The 18944-nt window shown below is 35.9% G+C and overlaps 1 protein-coding gene across 1 annotated transcript; it reads right to left on the bottom strand.

Moving 5' to 3' along the window:
- Positions 1-2113: 2113 nt before the first annotated feature.
- Positions 2114-17971, bottom strand: LOC141393230 (uncharacterized). Its single transcript, XM_073966197.1, has 5 exons — positions 17715-17971; positions 17347-17641; positions 3150-3223; positions 2669-3086; positions 2114-2582 (listed from the first exon to the last, which is right to left on the bottom strand). Exons 1-5 carry the CDS (start codon positions 17936-17938, stop codon positions 2262-2264), a joined length of 1332 nt encoding a protein of 443 aa, XP_073822298.1. The 5' UTR covers positions 17939-17971; the 3' UTR covers positions 2114-2261.
- Positions 17972-18944: the final 973 nt, after the last annotated feature.

Genomic DNA, 18944 nt, shown 5'->3' with positions numbered 1-18944 from the left:
CAAATATATAATGCTTCTAGGTGAACGAATACGAACTTTGCCACCCACACAGGCGCCATCTATATCTAAACAACAGAATAAATTAAACATTTGTTTTGTTATTTTCAAATTTTTCTTTGTTATAGCAATTCCCATCAATTGTTTCATATTTGCATATAAGATATGAAATTAATAACGATTTTATGACTTTTTTGTGGTGTACGAATACGAACTTTGCATACTGTAGAAAGTAGAAAGTCATAAAAATTTTCAATCTGATAAAATTAATTGGCATTATTCATTTGAGGGGAGGATAAATTTCACTGCGTAAACAAATTATGATCAAAATTGTGGTCTTCTTTAGTATTTGCCATAACTTGAATTTCTGAGTTAGGGTTGTTGAGTTCATTTTTCGCGCAGTGAAATGTATCCTCCCCTCATAAGTATAATGCCATTTAATTTTATCCGATTGGCAATTTTTATAGATTTCTACTGATATACATAATATCTGAATAACCGGTTCCGAAATTTGGATATCCAGATCTGTTTTCCAAAAAACAATGATATTAACTTACTCGACCAAATGAGATTCAATTATGGTAAAAGTGCAAAACAAGATGAAATCGATTTCATGCCTTTAGGGACCGTTCCTAAAACTACACGCAGAGAAAAAATATTTTTCGCTTTTGTTGGAACAAAAATATCTGTTTTGATTCCAAAAATGTATTTGTTTTGTTCAAACATTGTAATCCAAATCCAAAAATACCATCTTTTGTTCCAAACATAGAAAACAAAAACAACTTTAGAATTTCCGCAATATTGTAAAAATCGTTAACAATAAAGATTGTAGGAACTATCATAATCTAATTTTGTTTACAAAAAGTATTGTCAATCAAGAAAACCAGCCCAGAAATTTTTGATTTGAGTGTATATACTTCTCATATACACGTTTCACATAACTTGGATATAAATGTCGCCTATAATATTGCAATCATTGATGAACACAATACATGGTTTGCTGCATTGGCCGACAACAAAGACAAACAAAAAGCCACAAGCACCCACCACAACATAAGGAATAATTAAACACCATAACAATCTCCGGTATAACACCAAACCTCAAAGCACAATGAAGATAGAAGAATGAAACAAAACAGAAACAAATAAAAACAAGAGTCTCATTGTTGGTATACATAAACACAAAAACAAAGATAAAGGCATCATGTCGACACCTCCAAATAATAGTATGCTAAGTCTAAAAAGTGAGTTTTGCAGGAGAAGCTCTCAAAGTTTGGAAATTTTTTTGAACTTCAGTACTATGCTAAGTCAATATTTGTTTATAACTTCTGTCCGGATTGACCGATCATTACCAAAATTAGACAGAATTTATGTTAAAGGACGTTCGACACCTCCAAATAATAATTTGCTAATTCTGAAAAGCGAGTTTTGCAGGACAAGCTCTAAAAGTTTGGAAATTTCTTTGACCTTCAGTACTATGCTAAGTAAATATTTGTTTATAACTTCTGTCCGGATTGCCGATCATTACCAAAATTTGACAGAATTTAAGTTAAAGGACGTTAAATATAAAAATGTAAAGAACTTGAAAACATGCTAAGTCGACTTAGCATACTATTGTTTGGAGGCGTCGATGTCATACAAACAAAACTCACCATAATCGTTTTTTTCAACACGGCATCGAATAGCGAGAGAAGAGAAAAAATTGTCGAAGAAAAGAGAGAACTATTGTCCAGTTGACAAAAACTATTTTTGGATTTAACAAAACCCAATTGTTGGAATCACAATACTACATTTGGAATTTAACAATATCTTTACAATACATATTTTGCTCTTCGAATATTGTTGGATCAATCATATTTTTTTCTCTGCATGTAGGAGCTACATTTTTGTAGAACATTTCGAAGCATAAAAATGCCACTTTGTACGGCTTTTTATGCTGTTCATAAAATAAAAAATGAAGTTGAAGGAGGCGATTTGGAAGGTCAAAATGCGAAACTAATCCTCATTTGATTTGACTGAAGACATATCATTACATAAATAGGATAAAACAAAAGTGAACAAAAATATTATGCTAATTCCTGATGTCTTTTAGGGTCTTCAGCAAAAAAATTCAACACGGCATCACTCAAAAGTTCTGATCTGCGCTTTGGAGTTATTTATTAACACAACAAGGGCTTTCAAACCTAAAAGGAATTTTCCACCCTTAGACGTTGCGTTCCATTTTGTTGGACAGTGATATTAACCAAATAACTTATAAATGATATTTAATTATATTTTCTTCCCAGAGTAAAAGTGACTGGAATTTCGTCAGGATTCGTTATTCTTTTCATTGGTAGTGGTTCATTGAAATCATCATATTGTTCATTGTTATGAACTCCTGACAGCAGAGGAAGTTTTGTTGGAACACTAATCGGTGTCGATGGTAAAGGGAATCCCTGCAAACGTTTTGAATTCTTGACTTCATTGACATCACAGCAGAATATCACACCCATTGTTTTATAGCGTAATGTGGATCTGACCTGTTTTAGCCAATCTATTTTATGGCAAATATCGGCGCAAAACACCAAATCCTTTTCAACGTAAAACTAAATTGGGTGGGATGAAATTTTACAAAATTAGTAAAATTTAGACAAACAGTAACATTTGTAACATTTGTCATCTAAATACTTACATCATTAAATGCTGAATTGATACCAATCACAACCAAATCACTGTCATTCTTTGTGTTCGATTTCAAATATTGCCATACATAAAGGGGGATTTTTTGACTATCCCTGTAGATTACATCGACCATTGTGTAATTTTCACGACAAGCATTTTCATATATTGGCACTGCCACTGACTGCGATACACCAGCCAAAACATCATAAACTTCATTATTTGACTCGATGTGTTCCCATAAAGCCTTCTCATAGAGACGCCAATTGCCTGAACGTAAATTTGGCCACCAATCAAATTCCAACAATCCACCAAATTTATCATAGGAATTTCTATATAAATTTGGATTTTGTATCAACGAATGATTTTCATATTTGGAAAATTTCATCCATTCCTTGATTTCGTCATTTTTGAAAAACGTGGCATTGATACTATTGAGAAAATAAATACATGATATTAGGACAAATTCTGAATTCTGTGTAATGTATACTTACCGGCGTGGCACAAAGCTAGAGAGTATATTTGGTATCTCTAATGCGGGGGTATAACTTTGAAGGCGAGATGGATACTAAACGAAAGAGAAACAACAAATAGGTAGTACTTTGTTATTTAGTTATGAATAAAATGTTATTCGCTGTTGTCAATATATAGCTCGTCACACAGCTCGTGGTTCATACGACTCGCAGTAATTTACAATCGGTTTCTAATGTCCAAAAGTTTGTAACTTTTGAACTGATAGAGATATTTTTATTTGTCATTCTGTTTGTAACACATCGAAATATTCATCGGAGACCCTATAAAGTATATATGTACATATATTCTAGAGCAGGGTAAAATTCTAAGTCGATATAACCATGTCCGTCCGTCCGTCTGTTGAAATCAAGATACAGCTCGAAATTTTTAAGATAGAGCTTTGTAATTTGGTATAGAATTTTCGATTACACTTAGGATGATTGGTATTGAAAATGGGCTATATCCGTCCACGTTTTGATATAGCCCCCATATAACGGCACCACCCGATTTGCGACATTTTTAAGGTTTTAGCTTCATTATCACACCAAAACGACTGAAATTTGGTACTTAGTCTTCGTTGGGGGTATACAACTTTCCCCCAGAGTTTTGTCGCTATAGGTCAACGCCTTCATATAACCCCCATAGAACGGTACCTCCTGATTTTCGCTATTTTAAAGGTTGTGGCCTCAATATTCCTCCGAAATGGCTAACAAATTGGTATTTAGTCTTCGCTGGGGGTACAAAACTTTCTCTTAGAATTTTGTCGGTATAGGTCCACGCCTTCATATAGCCCCCATAGAACGGTACTTCCCGATTTTCGGTATATTGAATGTTGTGACCTCAATATTCCACCGAAGTAGCTGAAATTTGGTATATAACCTTTGTTGTGGGTATAACATATCCCCCTTTAAATTTGTCGGTATAGGCCCACGCCTTCATGTAGCCCCATAGAACGGTACCTCCTGATTTTCGGTATTTTGAAGGTTATAGGCTAACTATCACTCCGAAATATCTGAAATTTGGTTTTTAGACTTCGTTGAAGGTACTCAAATTTCTTCTTTAAATTTTTGGGTATAGATCCAAGCCTTCATAAAGCCCCCATAGAACGGTACCTCCCGATTTTCGATGTTTTGAAGGTTGTGGCCTCAATATTCCTCCGAAGTGGCTGAAATTTGGTATTTAGTCTTTGTTGGGGGTATAAAACTTCCCTCTTTTTGTCGGTACAGCTCCACGCCTTCATATAGCCCCCATTGCACGGTACCTCCCGAATTTCGGTATTTTGAAGGTTGTGGCTTCAAAATTCCTCCGAAATGTCTGAAATTTGGTATTTTGACTTCGTTGGGGGTACTCAATCTTTCCCTTTAAATTGTTAGGTATAGGTCCACGCCTTCATATAGCCCCCATGGAAAGGTACCTCCCGATTTCCGGTATTTTGAAGGTTGTGACTTTAATATTCCTCCAAAATGGCTGCAATTTGGTATTAAGTCTTCGTTGGTGATATAAAAATGTTACCCAGAAATTTGTCTGTATAGGTCCAGACATTCATATTGCCCCCATTTCCGACTAAAATTCGCCGGTATAGGTCCAAGTTTCGATATAGCCCCCTTAGAATGGTACCTCCCGATTTTCGGAATACTGGAGCTTGTGACGTCAGTATCCCACCGAAATGACTGAAATTCGTTATTTAGTCTTCCAAGGGGTTATAAAATATTCCAGAAGAGTATTATCAGCATATATCCAGGTCTTCCTATATCCCCATAGAAGCGTACTTTTGATTTTTGATATTTTTTAAGTTTTAGCTACATTCTCTTACCGAAATATAGGCAATTTGGTATTTATTGTTCTTTGAATCTAAAAACTTCCCGCCAGAAATTTGTCGGTATAAATCGACATTTTGAATTAGCCCCCATAGAACGGTGCCTCACATTGTTTTACCGAAATTGCTGAAATTTAGTATTAAGTCTTCTTCATACACGAAAGGAAACTAATTATTCCATTTAACTTCAATACAACTCGTGGTGGAGGGTATAACAAGTTCGGCCCATCCGAACTTAACGCCGTTCTTACTTGTTATATAATATATTATTTATCCACAGTTAACACAATAAAATTATCTTCAATTCTAATTTCCAAAAAAAAAGATACAAGTAAAAAGTATCAGTCGGCTTTGCCGACAGAGATATACTCTCAGCCCATGTGAATTGAAACTTTCATCTGCGGTCAGATTGAATGCGGGTATTTTCAGTATTTAGTTGCCCTTTTTGGACATTTGAACTTGCCGACGAAAATGTGGATTAGGATTAAAGTTAGAAAGTGTTGCAGAGGAGGTACTTATAGGAATGGAACAACATAGTCCATTATGGAAGTGGATCTTCGGGAGTCATATCTTTTCGATAGATATCGCGCCAACTAGTCATTTCACTCAGTCATCGTATAATTTTTGGACCTGTATGCCAAGAAGCATAGACTTTACTACCGAAAATATCGTTGTAAACAGAACCACAACGAACAGCATCGGCATACATTTCCAAAGGATCTTCGAACTGACCTTAAACTGCACTTAGACACAAATGTTGAACTTTTGTGGCGGAGGTACCTTAAGGTACCTCCATTTTAGAAGTTAAACTAAATTTGGACAAAATATTAAGAGAGCCAAAGTTTTGAAATTTGGTTCAAAAGATATCGTGCATACTATTTAAGTAATATATTTTAAATATTCGGAGGAAGTACCGGAAGTTGTGGACCGGTATTGCCAATCTTCGAACTGAAACGATGACAAAATATGACGAAGGCCAAATTTTTTACCAAATTTGTGAATCAGTATCATCATAGGGGTTTTTTACATCTATCGGTCTGTTTTCTTAAGAAGTTTGGATTTGCCCCTGAAAACCGTTTGCCGTCGTAATTGAGGCAGCGAATGCAACTTGCTTCAACAGAAATCAAAGTGATTCGAGAGCAGGTCTTAAAATGAACTTATCCGAAATTTTGTGTCACAGGCACCCAAAGGAGTGGATAAATATATGTAGTCCATATTTGAACCTGATCTATATCTGGTAGAAATATTAGGATGTGTAAAGTATGGACCAAATCGGTCACACCCTTCAAGAGTTATCGTGCGAACAATTGTTCCTAACATTTTTGAACTTCTGTGGGGATGGTACCTAAAGGAGTGGACCGATATGGCTTATCTTCGAACTTAAACTATGTTTGGATATTTTGGACCAAATCGGTTGATCCGTTCGAGTGTTATCTTGCACTCCAACCGCAGCACACGGTTCCATAGGGTTTTTTTCACATTTCAGGATATTTCTCAGGAAGTAAGGACTTGACTTGTGTTGCAGTGAATACAAGTTGTTACAACAAAAATTAAAGCGATTCGAGATCAGGTCCTAAACTGAACTTTTCCGAAACTTTCTGTGGGAGGTACCCGATTGAGTCCATACTAGAACCTCATCTAAGTCTGGTAGAATTTTCAAGATGAGCAAAGTATGGACCAAATCGGTTACTCCCTTCTAGAGTTATCGTGCGCGCAAATTTTCCGAACATTTTCGAATTTTTGTTTGAGAGGTACCCGAAGGAGTGGACCGATATAACCCAACTTCAAGCTTAAACTAAGTTTGGACAAAAGATTACGAAAGCCAAATTTTGTACCAAATCGGTTCATCCGTTCAAGAGTTACAATTTTTAACCGAACTAGCTGTAGTTTGACATTTAAGGTTCTCAGTGGCCAAGAAACTTTTCCACCAAAATTTGTCATAATGGTACCTCTCGATTTTCGGAATTTTGAGGATTTTAGCTACGATTTTTAAACGAACTAGTTGGAATTTGACATTTGAGGTTCTTTGTGGTCACGAAACTTCTCCACCACAAATCGTCAATATAGGTCCATGTTTTGGTATAGCCCTCATATAACTGTACCTACCAACTTTCGGTATTTTGAGGGTCGTAGCTAGCTGTAATTTGACATTTAAGGTTCTCTGTTGTCACGAAACTTCACGACAAAAAATCGTCAATATAGGTCTATGTCTTGGTATAGCCCCCATATAACGGTACCTCACATTTTAATTTTTTTTTTTTTTTGAGGAATTTAGCTACAATTTTTAATCGAAAAAGCTGTAATTTGATATTTGAGGTTCTCTGTGGTCACGAAACTTATCCACTAGAAATGGAACTAGCTAACGGTACTATCCGATGTTCGGTATTTTGGGGCTTTTAGCTATACTTTTTCACCGAACAAGCTGTAATTTGACATTTGAGATTCTCTGTATTCACGAAACTTCTCCATCAAAAATCGAACTAGCTGCAATTTGACATTTAAAGTTTTCAGTGATCACGAAACTTCTTCACTCAAAATCGTCAACCGTACATCCAGATTTTCGGTATTTTGGGGGTTTGACGGAACTACCCATAATTTGATTTTTGAGTTTCCCTGCAGTTATAAAACTTTTCGACCAAAAATTGTAAAGATGGGTACACACTTTGATTTAGCCCCGTAGGTGGTACCTTGCACCTGGCTGAACATATCTTTTAAATTATATTAGATAATTTAGGCATTTAGGGTATCCATGTTCGAATTTTTTTCACATAAAATTGTGAAAGGAAACTAATTATTACATTTTAATTAAGACTATTTTATGGTAGAGGGTATAACAAGTTCAATCCGGCCGAACTTAACAACTTTTTACTTGTTCGGTATTTGGAAGGTTTCAGCGTAATTACCAAACAAAATGGCTGAAATTTAATATTTAGTCTTCGTTGGTATTCAATATAGTTTCACATTTTAATATAGCCCCCTTAGAAGAGTATCTCCCGGTTTCCCGTATTTTTAATGTTGTGTTCCCAATATCCCACCAAAGTGGCTTAAATTTAGTAGGTAGTATTCGATGGTATTCAATAAAGGTCCACGTTTTCATATAGCCCCCACAGAAGTGTACCTCACGATTTTCGGTATTTTGAAGGTTGGGTCCTTTAGGGGTACACAACTTTCCACCTAAAATTTGTCGGTATAGTCCACGTTTTCATATAGCCCCCCATTGAACGATACCTCCCAATGTTCGGTATTTTGAAGGTTGTGGCCTCAATATTCCACATAAACGCTTCTACAAGAAATTTGTTTGGGAGGTACCCGAAGGAGTGGACCGATATAATCCAACTTCAAGCTTAAACTAAGTTTGGACAAAAGATTACGAAAGCCAAATTTTGTACCAAATCGGTTCATCCGTTCGATTTTCCCGAATTTCTTTATTTTCAAAGTTGGGTCCTTTAGGGGTACACAACTTTCCACCAAAAATTTGTCGGTATAGTCCACGTTTTCATATAGCCCCCCATTGAACGATACCTCCCAATTTTCGGTATTTTGAAGGTTGTGGCCTCAATATTCCACATAAACGCTTCTACAAGAAATTTGTAGGTATAGGTTCACATCTTCATATACAGACTAGTGTTATGACTTTTTTACAACCTCATATCCCTGTATAATAGGGTGATGAGTTTCTATATATGATTACATAAAATCTTAATTATAAGGTGATTCGGTGAAAAAACCTCACGCACAAAATGATTTTAAAATTTTAATTTATCAGAATTATGGGCAATTTTTCGAAGTCACTGTAAGCTGATATATAATTGAAAACAAACTTTGGAGCCACATGAGATAACCAAACTTTCATGACATTTGTTTTTCACAAATTTTCTTTAATTCTAAGAATCATAAAAATGACGTTAATGCTTTTTTCAGAGATATAATTTTTAACAAAAAAAGTCAAATTTTTCTCCTAGTGGTTTGTGTATGATCTTTTTCAACATTTGAATGGAATACACGTTTATTTAGTTATTAGTAGTAGTAGGCTTAAATTTATTCATTGGTGCAACAGGAAATAATTTTTGAGAAAAAAATATAAGAAAAAGCTTTATTGAAAGCAAGACAGAGGATGTGTCTAATAGTTTGTTGTATAGCAAAATAAAATGTAATTATCACATAATATTTATATTTATACCCTATACCACAATGTGGAAAAGGGTATTATAAGTTTGTTTTGGTAAAAATTCATGTAACACCGCGAAATATTCGTCGGAGACCCCCAATGTGGTATACCAATCTTCATATCTCGACGAGATAAAGCGATTTTGAGATGTGTGTCTGTCCGTCCGTCCGTCCGTCCGTCTGTCCATTATAAATTGTAAACACGCTCCAGGCCGCAATTATGGACCGATCGTCACGAAATTTTGTATGGAGGTCGGGTTCAGATCAGAATAGATCCCTATTCTTATTGGTGATGATCGAGAAATATTAAGCGGGTGAAATGGACCAAAAACAAAATGTTTATCCGATTTTGTAGCGGCTCTGTATGTCGCAATTATAGTCCGATCGCCTCGAAATTTTAAATAATGTAAGATTTTATGAAAAAGAAGAAGCTTGCAATTCGAGATGGTGATCGGATGATGTTTAGAGGGTTAAATGGACCACAACTTTTGTGTGAAAATTGTGAAAATTTTTAATATACCGGTAATATCTTTATTCCTGGACCACATATTCCGCCCACATAAATAATATTTGGAAGGACTACTCTTGCCCTTTCAATTAATGCCAATTATGTTGATTTATGTGGTCAGATAACAGAGTTACAGCCTAATATATCGAGTGTTTTGCTTGTAATGTAATCAAAAGCATACTAGAGGTCGCAATTATAGATCAATAGTCACGAAATTTTGCACGAGGTAGGGGTTTAGGTCGAAGAAGATGCCTACAATTTTTGATGACGATCTGATATTATTTAGCGGGTGCAATGGACCATTACTTTTGTATGCTAAATAAAAACATTTTATTTTTGGTCCATATTTGAGTCCCTGGAGGCCACATACCGGCAAAGTCGCCTATATATGAAAAATTAACTACCGATCTTTCCTCTGATGAAAATTGCAATAATATGTGTGCTTGGTAACGGACCTACTACCTAAGATATAATGAGTTTTGTGAGGAGAACCACATCTTCCTCCCATGCTACAAATTTTCTCTATCATGACAGACAAATTCCCAGTTCTTACAAATTGCGTGGAACCCTATCATATCACCTGTCCAATTGTACAAAATTTAAAGATGTAGCAGAAATTGCTAAACAACGCCAATTTTCAAATTTAAGAATATTTCTTAAAATATACTGTATATAATTGTTCCACAAACATCCCAGTAGGGACAATGGAGCCTTCTCTCATATCAATGAGAGCACCCCGATTAATATCAGCTCAATGATATGTAGACAGCGGAATTTTATGCAACACCTATTTTTGTAAAATTTGCATATTTTTGGCTTCTAATTAAATTCCAGTCGAAATATATCACATATGCAAAAATAGGCGAAATGTATAAATTATGCATATGCAAATATTATTTTTGCATATGGAAAATTTCTGTATTTCACATATTTTCGTATGCTACATATATTTCAATAATATCTTCTAAAATGTTTATATGTACATTTTTATACCCTCCACCATAGTATGGAGGGTATATTAAGTTTGTTTTTCCGTTTGTAACGCATTGAAATACTCGTTTGCGACCCTATAAAGTATATATATTCTTGATCAGGGTAAAATTCTGAGTCGATCTGTGCACGTCCGTCCGTCCGTCCGTCCGTCTGTGGTAATCACTCTAGCATCCACAAAAATGGAGATAGGACGCTGAAATTTTGGGAAAATGCGTCTTTTGTTTGCAGGCAGGTCAAGTTCGATGATGGGCTATTTCGGTCCACGTTTTGGTATAGCCCCCATATAACGGTACCCCCCGATTTACGGTATTTTGACGTTTTTAGCTACATTTTCAGACCGATTTAGCTATAATCTGACATTTAGGGTGCTTAAGTGCCAATAAACTTATATAACAAAAGTTGTGGACATAGGTCCACGTTTTGGTATAGCCCCCATATAACGGTACCCCCCGATTTACGGTATTTTGACGTTTTTAGCTACATTTTCAGACCGATGTAGCTATAATTTGACACTTAGGGTTCTTAAGTGTCAATAAACTTATATAACAAAAGTTGTGGACATAGGTCCACGTTTTGGTATAGCCCCCATATAACGGTACCCCCGATTTACGGTATTTTGACGCTTTTAGCTATATTTTCAGACCGATGTAGCTATAATTTGACATTTAGGGTTCTTAAGTGTCAATAAACTTATATAACAAAAGTTGTTGACATAGGTCCACGTTTTGGTGTAGCCCCCATATAACGGTACCCCCCGATTTACGGTATTTTGCCGTTTTTAGCTACATTTTCGGATAGATTTAGCTATAATTTGACATTTAGGGTTATTAAGTGTCAATAAACTTATATAACAATAGTTGTGGACATAGGTCCACGTTTTGGTATAGCCCCCATATAACGGTACCCCCCGATTTACGGTATTTTGACGTTTTTAGCTACATTTTCAGACCGATTTAGTTCTAATTTGACATTTAGGGCTCTTAAGCGTCACTAAACTTATATAACAAAAGTTGTGGACATAGGTCCACGTTTTGGTGTAGCCCCCATATAACGGTACCCCCCGATTTACGGTATTTTGCCGTTTTTAGCTACATTTTCAGACCGATTTAGCTATAATTTGACATTTAGGGTTCTTAAGTGTCACTAAACTTATATAACAATAGTTGTGGACACAGGTCCACGTTTTGGTATAGACCCCATATAACGGTACCCCCCGATTTACGGTATTTTGACGTTTTTAGCTACATTTTCAGACCGATTTAGTTCTAATTTGACATTTAGGGCTCTTAAGCGTCACTAAACTTATATAACAAAACTTGTGGACATAGCCCCCATATAACAGTACCCCCGATTTACGGTATTTTGACGTTTTTAGCTACATTTTCAGACCGATTTATCTATAATGTGACATTTAGGGTTCTTGAATGTCAATAAACTTATATAACTAGTGGGCATATGTCCATGTTTTAGAATAGCCCCCATATAACGTTACCGCCCGATTTCAGGTATTTTGAAGTTTAAATTCACATTTCAAGACCGAATTAGCTATATATTGATATTTAGGGTTCCTAGTGACCAAAAAACTTATATTCGAAATAATTATGAACGTAGGTCCATGTTTTGGTATAGCCCCATATAACGGTACCTCGATAAAACGGATTTTCGGTATTTTGAGAATTTTACCTACAATTTTTAACCGAATTATCTGTAATTTGAACATTTGACATTTAAAATTTTTAGTGGTCACCACACCTCTCCACCAAAAATTGTCAAGAAAGGTCGATGTATTGATAAAGCTCCCATATAAAAGTACCTCCCGATTTTCAGTAATTTGATGATTTTAACTACAATATTAAACCGAACTAGCAGTAATTTGACATTTGAAGTTCTTGGTGGTCACAACACCTCTCCATAAAAAATTGTCAACATAGGTTCATGTTCGGATATAGCTCCCATATAACGGTTTCTCCCAATTTTCAGTAATTGGCAATTTTAGCTAAAATTTTTAACCGAACTAACTGTAATTTGACATTTGAAGGTTGTAGTGGTCACCACACATCTGCATCAACAATTTTCAACATAGCCCCAATAAAATGATACTTCCCGATTTTCGGTACTTTGGGGATTTTACTTAAAATGTTTAACCGAACGTAGGTCCATGTTTTGGTATAGCCCCAAAACAAACCTCCCGATTTACCGTACCTTAGCTTTATTTTTTGGACGAATTTTCTGTAATTTGAAATTTAAAAGCCAACAAAAATTGTTCATTTAAGTTCATATTTTCGTATAGCCCACATACCTCCGAACTAGCTGTTAATGACATTTGAAGTTCCCACGTTATGTATTTTCGGTATTTTGAGGATTCTAGCTACAATTTTTAACCGAATTAGGAGTTATTTGACATTAAAGGCTCCCATCAAAAACTGTCAACATAGGTCCATGTTTTATTATAACCCCTATATAACTGTACCTCCCAATTTCTAGCCCACCAAAAATTGTCAACATACATAGTTAGATATAGGCACCATAAAAAAGGGCCTACCGAATGAAACATTTTATGTACATTATCTGACATTTTAACGTACCTACTTAAAGTTGAGGACAGGAATGAAAACTAATTATTCCATTTTAGTTCAAAATATTTTATGGTGGAGGGTATGAAAAGTTCGGCCCGGCCGAACTTAACGCTTTTTTACTTGTTTCTGTTTGAAATTCACTTCAGACAAGTCAATAAAACAGAGAAATCTGTAACCAGAGCCAGAATCTTCAAAATGTCGAAAATGGGGAGCTATCGTTCTATGGGAGCTATATGAACGCCTAGACCTATACCGACAAATTTCAGATGGAAAGTTTAATACCCCCAATGAAGACTTATTACCGAATTTTAGCCAATTCGGAGAGATATTGAGACCATAACCTTCGAAGTACAGAAAATCGGTAGGTTCTGGTTATGGGAGTTATATGAAGACGACAAATTTCAAGTGGAAAGTTTTTTTACCTCCAACGAAGACTGAATACAAAATGTCAGCCACTTCAGTTTGATATTGAGGCCACAACCTTCAAAATACCGGGTATCGGGAGGTACGGTTCTATGGTAGCTATATGAAGACCTGGACCTATTCCGATAAATTTCAGGTCGAAAATTGTGATGAACGAATACTTAATACAAACTTTCAGCCAATTCGATGGGATATTTAGGGCACAAAGTCTGGTTTAGCAAATATGTCAAAATATGCAAAAAATTAGGTCCAGACTAAATGTCCGTTCTAAAATTACTTATTGGTGCCACCATAGTACAATTTTTTGCACACCCGCCTTGCACGTTGAAGGTCGGGCGTTCGATTCCCGGCCAGCAAACATCAAATTTCCAACGATGATTTGCTGAAAGCTAACTCGCAGGGTAGTGGTGTAGGGTATCGTATGGTCGGCCCTGTCCGACTATAGCCTTTGCTTACTTGTTTTTGTTTATATATTTATACAAAAAAATTTTATTTGTTTTTTTCTTTTTTAAAGTGAAAATCTCTGATGATGACTTTAGAAGAAAGTCGAAATATTGGAATAATAACAAGTAAAAAAGTGTTACGGTCTGAAGTAAAACGGAAAACACATTTGCATTTGAAAAAACGAAAAGTTCTAGGACAGAGAAGCCATTCGACAGTCGATACGTCTGAAGTGCTGCTGAACCAACAGCGAAACCAGGTAAAGTAATTTGGTGACTGTGTGGGTTCGAGTCCTTGGCTTTCGTTTTTCACTTGCAAAAAATTTCCGATCATCAAGCTTAACTCTAAACGAGAAAATTAATAACAAAACGGAATAATTTGTCCACAATTTCAGGAAGAGATATTCTGTGACCACTTATACCTAAATAAGGTAAAAAAAATCATAAAAAATGTATTCAATCGGTTGGGAACCTTATATGGGGCTAAATCAAAGTGTGGACCTATGTTTTTGGTGGAGAAGTTTTGTGATCACTGGGAAACTCAAATGTCAAATTGCAGATGCTTGGATCAAAAATTGTAGCTAAAATCCAAGAAAACCGAATTGCGGGAGATACCGTTATGTATCTACGTGGCCAGTTTTTCGAATTACAGATAGTTGGGTCAAAAATACCGAAAATTGGGAGGCACCGTTATATGGGGGCTACACCAAAACATGGACCTACGTTGACAGTTTTTAGTGAAGATGTTGTGTGACCTCAAATGTCGACTTACAAATAGTTTGGTCGAAATTTGTATCTAAAATCTTCAATATACCGAAAATCGGGAGGTACCGTTAAATAGGGGCTATACAAAAACATGGACCTATATTGACAATGTTCAAACGTCAAATTACAGGTAGTTCGGTCGCAAAGTGTAGCTACAATCCTCAAAATACCGAAAATCGGGAGGTAACGTTATATGAGGGCTGTTCCAAAACGTGGACCTCTGTTTACAATTTTTGAAGGTGATATTTTGTGACCACTAGGAACCTCTACAGGTAGTTCGGTCAAAAATTATAACTAAAATCCCCAAAATACCAAAAATCGGCAGATACCGTTATATGGGGGCTATACCAAAACATGGACCTATGTTGACAATTTTCAGTGGAGATATTTTGTGACCACTGGGAACCCCAAAAGTGGAATTACAGGTAGTTCGGTGAACATTTTTAACTAAAATCCTCAAAATACCAAAAATCGAGAGGTACCGTTATATGGGGCTACACCAAAACATGGGCCTATGTTGACATTTTTAGGTGGATATGTTTTGTGATTACTAGGAACCTCAACTGTCAAATTACAAGTAGTTTGGTAAAAAATTGTAGCCAAAATCTTCAAAATAACGAAAATCGGGAGGTGCTGTTATATGGGGGCTATACCAAACAAGTAAAAAAGTATCAGTCGGCTTTGCCGACAGAGATATACCCTCATCCTGTGTATATTGAAACAATTTTTTTGCCAAAATAGGTATGCATTTAGGGGGTTTTAAAAATTTTGGGCTCTTGAACCGACAAAATGTTGATTAGGATTAAAGATCAAAAGTATTGCGGAGGAGATACTAAAAGGAATGGATCGACATTGACCGTTATGGAAGTGGATCTCCAGCCACAACATATGGTGCCATAGGGGGTTTTTACACTCTTCGGGCTGTTTGCTGAAGAAGTATGGACTTGCCCCTAAAAAAACTTTTACCATCGTAATTGAGGCAGAGAATGCAAGTTGCTTCAACAAAAATCAAAGTGATTCCATATCAGGACTTAAAGTGAACTTATCCCAAATTATGTGTGGAAGGTACCCGATGGAGTGGACACTCGGCCACTCCCTTCAGGAGTTACCGTACGAAAAATCGTTCCGAACATTTTTGAACTTTTGTGGGTGAGGTACCTGAAGGAGTGTATCGATATGGCTAATCTTCAAACTTAAACTATGTTTGGACAAAATATTACTAAGGCCAAATTTTGGACCGAATCGGCAGATCCGTTCGAGAGTTATCTTGCGCTCCAACCACCTCACACGGTGTCATGGGGATTTTTTCAACTTTCAGGCTATTTTCTCAGGAAGTGCGGACTTGCCCCTTATGAAACTTGTACCGTCGTATGGGGGGCAGTGAATACAAGTTGCTGAAACAAAAACCAAAGCGATTCGTGAGCAGGTCCTAAACTGAACTTATCCCAAATTTTGTGTGGGAGGTACCCGCAGGAGTGGACCGACTGAGTCCATATTGGAACCTCATCTAAGTCTGGTAGACATTTCACGATTTGCAAAGTATGACCAAATCCATTACTCCCTTCAAGAGTTATCGTACGTACACAATTTCCGAACATTTTCGAACTTTTGTGGGGAGATACCGGAAGGAGTGGACCGATATAACCCATCTTCGAACTTAAACTAAGTTTGGACAAAATATTACGAAAGCCAAATTTTGGATCGAATCGGTTGATCCCTTCGAGAGTTATCGTGCGCTCCAGCCAGCCAGACAGACAGACAGACAGACGGACGGACATTGATGAATCGACTCTACATTGTCTGAAACACATTTCGTCCAAACATACTTGGGGTCTAAAACCATTATTTCGATGAGGCACATTTTGCCCGTATGAAAGTTAGCATAAATGCTGAAAGTATAAAAACAAAACCAAACTTGTTTTTAATTATTCTGACCTAAAGCCAAACAAAAACCATAAGTGTAAACAGTCCAAAGGTCAACTATAAAAACATCAAGAACAAATATTTGTTTTCATTTCATAAATTTTTTTTCAAGCAAAAACCTTTTTTTAAATCTTTTTGTGCGTTTATTTCAATGGAAAAAACGTTATTTTAGTGATTAATAGTAAATCGTTCACTCATCCTTTCTACAGGAAATCATTTTTGAGAAAAAATTTCGAAAAGTCATAACCATAATATTGACCTATAGAACGGAACGGTTATCGGTAATTTGGTATTTTTTAAATTTTGTAATTAATCTTCGTTGTAGTTACAAAACTTTCCTCCAGAAATTTTTCGGTACAGCTAGACGTTTTGATACAGCCTCCATAGAACGGTACATCCGATTTTCTGTATTTTGAAAGTTTTTGTTTCGTTCTTACTTGTTAAATTTAGGGTCTTTTCTGTAGCTCTTGTTATTCGTTTTCTTTACAGTCAGACAGTTGGTATTTAGTAGCCCTCTACTTACTTTTTAGTTGATTTTTTATTAATTCGAATAATTCCAACACTTACCTTATATTTCGACAATTGATAGGCGGCAGCATAATGCAGTGACAAAATTTGTTGATCCTCAGAATTGTAACAAACTCCAGCCAGGTACTCATAGGAATTATCCGAAGGTCTTGCCAGTAGGTATGAGGCCATTGGTGCTGGACACCAACGGAATTGTGTTGATGACTCATACAGATTCCATTTGACTGTGTCGCATATAACCTGTAGACCATTGTTTAGATTATAACCATCTACTTGAATGTAACTTCCAGTGCATTTTAAATTGATGCTACGCTTTCCTTTGCCTTGATTGGGACTGAAAGAATGAAATAAATGTTTTATGTTTAGCGTTGTAGAAAAAAAACACATTGTCCATTCTGTGAACCTACCTTAGAATACGTGTCTCACAATCCGCAGTTAGAACTTCTTTTTCTTGAAAGTTATATGTACTGCCTTCCGTATGGATCAAGGCTTTGCGACTACCGACATATTCATACAATTTCGGTCTCACACTTGTATCTTGGGATAATGTAATATAGCAATAACCGGAGACCTGAGCTATCGTGTAAGAGCAACAGATGGCGGTTATTAGCGAAAATATTTTAAAATCCATTTAACCTCCAATCCAAGTGACTTGTCAGCCCGAAAATAAATGAAGAACTGAATGGCTTTTGAGGTGCAACAGCAAAATATATTGACAAATTTAAAAAAGATAACATATTAAAAATACATGAATGAAATAAATAAGTAAATATTTATATTATACCATTATGAGGCGGAAAAGTAATGAAAATACAAGATAGTAAAGAAGTTGTGTTGTGTCCAATAAGAAAGATAAAATAGTTTGGGATACAGCCATAACCAGAAAACAGTGGCTCGACAAGAGTTAATAAATAAATTATTATCATTTTAAAACCAGTAATGAAAGGATCATAGTCGGGCGAGGCCGACTATATGATACCTTACACCACTGTGAATATTTAAAACATATATAGGAGATATATGTATATCAACTTGAACTGATGTCTATATAATATGGTACCCTTATTACTAGACAAAATTCCGTCTCACATTCCAAATTTCATAAAAATTAAACAGATATAGGGTATTTGGTGCAGCAAGTACGTGAAATCGGTGGAAAATATATATGGGAGCTATATCCAAATCTGAAGCGATTTCGACATAGTTTGGCACACTTATTTCTAGACCGAATTCAGTCAAACATTCCATTAATTTTTAGACCGAATTCAGTGACACACTCCATATTTCATTGAAATCAAACATATTTAGCGTGTTTGGTGCAGCAAATACGTGAAATCGGGCATAAATATATATGAGAGCTTTATCCAAATATCAAATATCAAATTACTTAGCCGGTCCATTACAGAACATTTGTTCCATAGGCCGAACTAAGAAAAGATCTCCATTTCTCTCTATTTGTTGCTTCGCGCTCTGGAATACCGCGTCTTTTCATCTCTTCATCCTTCATTCTTATTATACGGCCTAGTCAACGCAATCGCTGCATCTCGATACGTTTAACTACATACAGTGCTGCTCAAAACATTTGCAACTGGAATGACTAGTTCATATTTTATATAGTTCTGAGGTAGTTTGTGGAT

This window comes from Musca autumnalis, unplaced genomic scaffold, assembly GCF_047663935.1.
Source record: "Musca autumnalis isolate F117 unplaced genomic scaffold, ASM4766393v1 scaffold_2, whole genome shotgun sequence".
Lineage (NCBI taxonomy): Eukaryota > Metazoa > Arthropoda > Insecta > Diptera > Muscidae > Musca > Musca autumnalis.
The sequence above is the reverse complement of the archived record's forward strand: the minus strand, read 5'-3'. Positions and strand labels throughout refer to the sequence as shown.